This window comes from Tiliqua scincoides, chromosome 5 (genome assembly GCF_035046505.1).
Source record: "Tiliqua scincoides isolate rTilSci1 chromosome 5, rTilSci1.hap2, whole genome shotgun sequence".
Taxonomy (NCBI): domain Eukaryota; kingdom Metazoa; phylum Chordata; class Lepidosauria; order Squamata; family Scincidae; genus Tiliqua; species Tiliqua scincoides.
The window spans coordinates 5,087,841-5,095,913 of NC_089825.1; the positions used below are offsets into that span (position 1 = coordinate 5,087,841).

Genomic DNA, 8,073 nt, shown 5'->3' on the forward strand with positions numbered 1-8,073 from the left:
AGTCGACGGGGCTTACTCCCGGGAAAGCGTGGCTAGGACTGGGTGGTCAGAGCCCAAGCCTATGCATGTCTACTCAGAAGTAAGTCCCATTAGAGTCGACGGGGCTTACTCCCGGGAAAGCGTGGCTAGGACTGGGTGGTCAGAGCCCAAGCCTATGCATGTCTACTCAGAAGTAAGTCCCATTAGAGTCGACGGGGCTTACTCCCGGGAAAGCGTGGCTAGGATTGGGTGGTCAGAGCCCAAGCCTATGCATGTCTACTCAGAAGTAAGTCCCATTAGAGTCGACGGGGCTTACTCCCGGGAAAGCGTGGCTAGGATTGGGTGGTCAGAGCCCAAGCCTATGCATGTCTACTCAGAAGTAAGTCCCATTAGAGTCGACGGGGCTTACTCCCGGGAAAGCGTGGCTAGGATTGGGTGGTCAGAGCCCAAGCCTATGCATGTCTACTCAGCAGTAAGTCCCATTAGAGTCGACGGGGCTTACTCCCGGGAAAGCGTGGCTAGGACTGGGTGGTCAGAGCCCAAGCCTATGCATGTCTACTCAGAAGTAAGTCCCATTAGAGTCGACGGGGCTTACTCCCGGGAAAGCGTGGCTAGGCTTGGGCCGTCAGTACCCCAGGAGACGGGCTAGAGGCCCCCCAGGACCCCTCGCACCAGGGGATGCTGTGCGCCTGGCCGGGACCCCCACCCTCCCTGCGCGGTCCTTGCTCGCACCTCGGGGCGGAGCGCCCAGCGCAGCCTGGTGACGCCGCTTCGGGAAGTTGCGCGGGGCGGGCCGGGGCGGGGCGATCGCAGGGCAGCCATGGCGGAGAGCGCGGAGCCCGAGCCGGAGCCGGCGGTGCCGCTGGCGGCGCTGAACTACGCGGTGCGGCGGCGGCTGGGGCTGTTCCTGAACGGGCGCGCGGCGGTGGCGGCCGACTGGACGGCGCTGGCCGAGGCGCTGGGCTGCGAGTACCTGCAGATCCGCGCCTGGGAGCGGCAGCCCGACCCCACCGCCTGCCTGCTCGACGACTGGCAGCGCCGCCGCCCCGCCGACGCCACCGTCGGCCGCCTCCTCGCCCTGCTGCGCCGCCTCCAGCGCCTCGACGTCCTGCAGGACCTGGGCGCCCGCATCGGTGAGCCCCGCGACTCCCAGCAGGCTGACTTCCGAGGAGCTGTGCCCGGGACTGGGCTCTTAGGCTGCAAGCCCCACTGACTCTAATGGCGCCTACTTAGGAGTAGGTGTGCACAGCATTGGGCTCTTAGGCTGCAAGCCAAGCCACACTCCCCCGGGAGTAAGCCCCACTGACTGCAATGCAACTTACTCCCGAGGAGATGTGCCTAGGATTGGGCTCTTAGGCTGCAACCCAAGTCACACTTTCCTGGGAGCAAGCCCCACTGACTATAATGACACTTTCTTATGAGTAGGTGTGCACAGGATTTGTGGCTGTGCAATGTGATGAGGAGGCGTGCACCAGGTGATGCTTTCCTCCAGCATCACCAGCTGGGCCAAACATCACCTGTTGGATGGCTGCCACTGAGGGGTCAGGAGCCCTGCTGGGTGGCAAAAAAATGCCTCCAGAGCCTGCCCGCCCCTTCTTTTGACCTTCTTCCTTGTTTGAGCATTTCCTCCTTGTTGGCACCTCTTCATCACAGCATGCAGCTGTGATGTGTGTGTGCCCTTCCTCACATCTGATCCCCCCCATTTCTCCCTATGGTGACACCGTAGCTGAGCACAGCACTTTATTATATCAAATGTGAGGACTGGTCCCTGCCCCAAGTGGCTTCCAATCTAGTTAGACTCAAGGAGAACAACAGAGGAAGGACTAGGGAGGTGGAAGTAGGCTTTGAACTTTTAGTTGAGGTGGAAGTAGGGGAGGAGTGGGGGTTGTGTCTTTGCCCTTAGAGCAGGACTCAGATAGTGAAACAACACCCATCTACCACATGTGGCAACCCTTGGGAGTTCTGGAGTAGTGGTGGTGAAGTACCTATCAAACCACACCACCCCCCTTGTTGGTGGGCTGCATTCAGTTTGGGGAGAGAGACTTGAATTGCGCAGGCCTGTCCTAGTGTTCTCTCTCTCTCTGTGCAATTCATTCAGTATTTTTGCCTGCATATGTCGTACCCATTTTTCATTGTTCCCATGATCTCCATGCTTGGAAAGTGTCCGGTCCATCTAGGAGGCCAACTGAGACAGTTGCCTCAGGCAGCAGTTTGGCAGGGCCTACCCACCTCTGGGATGTTTTCTGCATTTCTGGCTAGCCTCTAAACCAGGGGTATCAAACATAAGGCCCTTGGGCTGCATGTGGCCCCTGGAAGCTCTTTATCTAGCCCTCGGGCTCTCCCAGCACCAACACCAGCTGCCCTCAGGTGCTGAGCTGAGGTGTCACCACTGAAAGGGCAGCCCACATGATAATTGGCCTCTCCCCTATCTTGAAAATATGATCTAGATTTGTGTATTTTCTGCTATTTACAGCTAATGAGTTCCTAAGTGAGAAGAAGTGCTTGTTTCTGGTCATGATCTGATTAATGACATCACTTCCTGCTAAATGACATCACTTTAGGCCCTCAGGAGGCACTATGAATGTGGCCTACTGTATGAAATGGGTTTGGCACCCCTGCTCTAAACTGCTCAATGAGGAGCATCGGAGGCTATTCCATGTACTTCAGATGGAACATCTGGGTAACTGGCCCACCTCACCCCAGCACTGTCTGTTCTAGTGGCTGTCTGCTGGTACTCCTTTGCATCTTTTTAGATTGTGAGCCCTTTTGGGACAGGGAGCCATTAGTTGTTTGATTTTTCTCTGTAAACCGCTTTGTGAACTTTTAGTTGAAAAGCGGTATATAAATACTGTTAATATAATAATTAATAACATCCTCAAAGATGTCTTTCTATTTGGAACTTTTGCAGAAGAAGATTGCAAGAAGTACCTGCAGAAAAAACAGCCCATTCAGGACCCAGAGGTGGACAGCAGCATTCCAGTCACACAGGAAAGACAAGGCATCACCACTCAGGATGATCCATTTGGTAAAAGACCATGAGATAATTTGCTTATTGTCCTATCTTAATTTTCAAATCCTGCTGACTATGCCAATTTGTCCCGTCCAAATATCTCAACTCCCTTCTAATGCCCGCTTTTTGGCTAATTAACACCCTCTTTATCTCTAGAACAACCACCGTGGTGTGCAGAAGAATGAACACAGAACTCCTTATCTATAGTAACTACCCAAATTTATTGCTATGAACACAGACACTCCCTGCAAGTCCTCTTGTCCAGAGGCTTTCCCTCCCCAAAACTCCACTTAACTCAGTGGGTAAAGGTCTGAAGCCTCCAATTCAAGTCCAATCTGGTCTCCAAAGCACAGTCCAGTCTTCTGTGTCCTCTAGCAGAGTCCTGGCAGTCCCCTTCTCCTGTAGGTCTGGTTCCCGCCAGGTCAGGTAGCATCTCCCTCTGAGTCAGGGTCTGGGTTTCCCTCTGGGTCAGCATCTGGCTCCTTTGGGCCTTCTGAAGCTGCCTTTTATCCTGTGTGTCCCATTAAGTGCAAATGCAGCTCAGCTGTGAGCTACCTCCTTAGCTCATTCAAAGCCCCATCAAGGTCAAATGAAGCTCAGGTGTCCAACCAGGTCTCCATTGGCCTTGATTGATTACAGCTGTGGAGCCAGCCCTGCCCTTCCCAGAGCTGTCAACCAGCTGTCAAAACATGGAATCTCTGTCAACACCACATCATTCACCTGATGATCTTCTGATCTTCCATTACACTTATGCAAACAGGGCATGGCGTAGAGCCAGTAGCATAGCTAGAGGGGGTGCAAAGCACTAAGTTTTGCAGGGAGCCTCACTGCAGTGTGCAGGCAGCCCCTCCCCTTCGGAGCCATTCTGGAGGTGAACACCTCCATTTTGCTCCCACCGCCTAGAATGGTGCCGAAGGGGAGGGGCTGTTTGCACACTGCAGTGAGGCTCCCTGCAAAACTTAGTGCTTTGCACCCCCTCTGGCTACGCCATTGATGCCTAGTAGCTCAGGAGCAAGGTAGGGAGGGGGTATAATAGAGCTGGGTTGGGGGATGGGTGAATCAGCCCTGAGAGGGGACGGGATTGGCAGCAGTGGCGCACACTGCATCCTATCCTCCTTCCTGGGCCTGAAATCCTGAGCCGACTCATTACATGGACTGGGACTTACCCCAGGGCAAGGGCACGAATGTCCCCTTACCTTGAGGAGACTTCCAGCCTGCTAAATTCTTGCACAGGATGCAGCGGACCCTGCGCTATCACTGCTTGGGAATTTGTGCTGGATGGGGCTGCCCAATCTTTGTCTTTGGTGGCTAGGGGTTACCCCTTTATTTCTCTGGCAAGGTTTCTGCGCCCTTCATAACAGGCAGAATTCAGCAGGAGAAGCTTCCCTTCCCCATCACAACTCCATGCAATGCCTCTGTTGAGAGGCATTGCATGTCCCCTTACCTTGAGGAGACTTCCGCACCTCTATCTGTGAGTTTCTCCCAGTCATTGGGTGAGCTGCTGTGCTTGTAGACATTCTGATCAATGAGGGGGAAGGTGTTGGCCACGGAATGTTGACCAAGTGCAGCTGCTGGAAAGTAAGTGAAAGGTGGGTGTGACTGGTTGGTGGAATACCACATATGTTCTAGTCCTAGACCCAGGAGTGCGTATTTTTCATTGGAAGGACAGAGAGAAGAAGCTTTGAGGAACTGCTGTTGAAGGGTTAAAATTGATATATTGATTTTGTCTTCAAGTCCCCAGCTGATTTTATTGGACTGCTTTGTCATCGTTGACTTTGCAACTACCTTGTGATGTGGGGTCACCAGACCCATAGGCAAGATGCCCAGTTTGGTGCCTGGGTCATCCATCATTGTGTCTGAGTCATTCTGAGGAATGGTTGTGTCTGACAAAATAGTGAGGGCAGTGGAAGCAGGTTGTGGTAGCAGTATGGCGCTGCTTCCTGTGAAGCTCCTTAAAACTGGCAAATCAACCACAAAACTGTGAATAACAGCAGAGTGCAACTATGTCAGCATACAACAGAGCATTGTGAGAAATACAGTGATTTTGCATTTCATGCCGTGAGCAGGTGTCTGTTATAGCTAAGGATGGCTTAAGTCAGACCTGTAAAAAACCATTTGCTGATCGCCTGTGGTGAGTAATTATGATCAGCTAGGTGACTAAGGGCCCAATCCTATCCAACTTTCCAGGGCGTGCACTGCATCTTATGGTGGGGAGGCAGTCACAGAGGCCTCCTCAATGTATGGGAACTCTTGTTCCCTTACCTCATGACTGTATTGCGATTGCACCGGAGCTGGAAAGTTGGATAGGATTGGGCCCTAAGCTGAGGCCTTTTGCAAAGATTTTCTTTGCTGCTCTTGAACAGTGGTCTCCAAACTGGAGACTGCTGTGCTATGAAGTGCTCCATGGCACAACCAGAGCTTACCATTCCACCATTGTCACCACTGATTGTCCCCCATGTTTGCTGCGCCTGCCAGGAAATCCTGGAACAGAGCCTACTGGGGCACCAGAACACAGAAGTGTTGGGATGGAGCAAACATGGGGGGAGCAATTGGAGGCAACAATGGAAGCTTCCCCCGCAGAATGGTAAGCTCCATTCACCTGGGGGAGGGGTTAGAAAGGACACCAGATCTGGTCTGCAGGTCAGAGTCTGGGGAGCCCTGCTCTTGAAAAGCAGAGGGAGGATGTGATTAGTAATTTTTGTGGACTACTTGCAGAGCTGGTTTAAGTGAATTCTAGTGTTGATACATCCCCCCCCCATTCCTTGGTCTACTTTTTTGCAGGACAAACGCCAGAGCTGTTTGATGCCTTCATCTGTTACTGCCGGAAAGACATTCACTTTGTTCAAGAGATGATCCAAGAGCTGGAGCAGACAGAACACCGGCTGAAACTCTGCGTGTTTGACCGGGACGTCTTGCCTGGAGCGTGTGTGTGGACCATTACAAGTGAACTTATCGAGAAGCGGTGAGTTGAGGTGTCCTGAGAGTATGTCTTGAGAATTAAATAATTTAAAAATTACTGCAGTTCACAAAGTGGCTTACAGAAAAAAAAAATCAAATAACTGCGCCACTGCCTGAGAGCATTATTCAGTTGACAAGTTGTGTATCGACATCCCCAAGAGTAATTAAAGGTATTTTTAAAACGAAGAATGGAAGGAGATGCTGCTTTTCTCAGCCCTCTCCAACAATAGGCTCGTGTTTTCTTTTCTGTTCAATTCTTCAATGATAAGAGGTCCTGTTCAGATTTTGTCAGGGTGCCTGGGAGGGAAGGAAAAGGGCTGAAAAATGCAGCTGAGAAATATCAAAAATGGTCCCACTGTTGCAAGTGGAGGGTGAAGGATGTGGTGAAATGATAAGGTTGATGGCCAGGATGGTCTAAACTACCCTCCCCCAGCTTTAAAGCATGAGAGAGAGAGAGAGAGAGAGAGAGAGAGAGAGAGAGAGAGAGAGAGAGGGCGCACACAAGTTGGTATTTCAGGTCTTAAGAGAAGGTAGAAATAGGCCCCAATTAGCACCTTCTGTCCCCAGGTACTTCAGGCCCAGAGAAGAACATAAGAGCCTATAAGTTCATCTGCTCAAGCATGCCTCCAGGAAGCCTGCTGACAGGGACAGAAGGCAATATGGTGACCCCCAGGACCATCCCCCAAATTCTACATGCAGGAGTTGAAACCTGCACCTTTGCATGGGTTCCTTCCTCCCCCCCCCCACCCCGCTTCTCAATGGTCCATGCCCTGAAAACTATTTCATAGTCCTCATTTGGTCTTTAACTTCAGGTGCCGGAGAATGGTGGTTGTTATTTCGGATGACTATCTGGAGAGCGAAGAGTGTGATTTCCAGACCAAGTTTGCCCTCAGCCTCTCCCCAGGTAAGATATTAAAACACTAGTGTGGGTCACCCCACAGAGCTGGTTACAATGGACAACTTCCAGCAGGCAGACATGATAAGATGGCTCATCCAGGCTGCTTATAGCAGTTCTACATGCTGGTCGCAGTTCCTTGTACCAACCGGGTATTCATCTCATCTCTGCTCCAGCATGAGTCTGTGTGGTATCCTGTTCCACCCCACAGAGTCAATAGGGGAGGGAGGCTTGTGCAGGGGTCTGCTCTGGCCAGCCACCTGACCCTGATGCATCCAGCAGCATAATCACTGGTCCACATGGAGCTGACAGAGGCTGGGAGGCAAGCAAGGCAAGGTGGGAACAGTTCACTCATATGTAGTAGTCATAAAGGAGTAAGGAGCTGTTTAAGGCACTGATACTTCTCCTCCCTCCACCACCCCAGGCTCTCCCTACAGGTGTGTAAGCATCAAGGCTCAGAGAGGACCTGGAGCTGTTCTGCATTCCTGCAAAGGGATTGGGCAGAACATGCTCCTGGCTATGGCAGATCTTGTTATATCGCATCCCGATGCTGACTTCTCTGTTCTAGGAGCCCGCTCCAAACGCCTCATTCCAGTGAAATGCAAACCTATGAAGAAGGAGTTTCCAAGCATCTTGAGGTTCATCACAGTTTGCGACTACACCAACATCTGCACCAAAAAATGGTTCTGGACACGATTGGCCAAGTCCCTCTTGCTGCCATGATGCAACGCTGCAAGACCAGGTGCCTTGTGGCTCACCTTGACTGTGCCTTCCTGAAGGGCTGTGTAAGCCTCTCCGTGCCTTTCTCTCGAACGCAGGCATCTCGCATTCAGTCTGGACCTTGCTCTGAAACAATTTCCTGTCTCCAAACTCAACTAGTTTAAGAAGAGAGCTCTAGAGAGTAATAATATCTTCAGCTGCTTCTGGAATATTCATCTGATTTCTGAGAGTTTGTTCCCAGTAGTGGTGGGTTCCAGGTATTTCAGAGCAGGGATTGGCCATTGGTCTATAGCAGGGGTGTCCAAACGTTTTGGCAGGAAGGCCACATCATCTCTCTGACACTGTGTCAGGGGCCGGGGCGGGGAGGGGCGCGGGGGAAGAATTAATTTACATTTCAAATTTGAATAAATTTACATAAATGAATATATTAGAGATGGAACTTATATGAATGCATGAAGGTCTTGCAATAGCTCAAGGCCTATGAAAGGCCTTGCACAAAGCAAGGCCAGCC

At 51.6% G+C, this 8,073-nt stretch overlaps 1 protein-coding gene across 1 annotated transcript; it reads left to right on the forward strand.

Moving 5' to 3' along the window:
• Window positions 1-799: 799 nt before the first annotated feature.
• On the forward strand, window positions 800-7,662 carry MYD88 (MYD88 innate immune signal transduction adaptor). Its single transcript, XM_066628369.1, has 5 exons — window positions 800-1,112; window positions 2,888-3,004; window positions 5,771-5,951; window positions 6,760-6,851; window positions 7,411-7,662. The coding sequence occupies exons 1-5, from the start codon at window positions 800-802 to the stop codon at window positions 7,563-7,565; spliced, it is 858 nt and encodes a 285-aa protein (XP_066484466.1). The 3' UTR covers window positions 7,566-7,662.
• Window positions 7,663-8,073: the final 411 nt, after the last annotated feature.

What these genes read in the sequence shown, in the direction of transcription:
- MYD88 (XM_066628369.1), top strand. Translation starts at nt 800, where the DNA reads ATGGCGGAGAGCGCGGAGCCCGAGCCGGAGCCGGCGGTGCCGCTGGCG. An exon ending in GGACCTGGGCGCCCGCATCG is followed by an intron (nt 1,113 to 2,887) that starts GTGAGCCCCGCG and finishes GAACTTTTGCAG; the next exon opens with AAGAAGATTGCAAGAAGTAC. An exon ending in AGTGAACTTATCGAGAAGCG is followed by an intron (nt 5,952 to 6,759) that starts GTGAGTTGAGGT and finishes CTTTAACTTCAG; the next exon opens with GTGCCGGAGAATGGTGGTTG.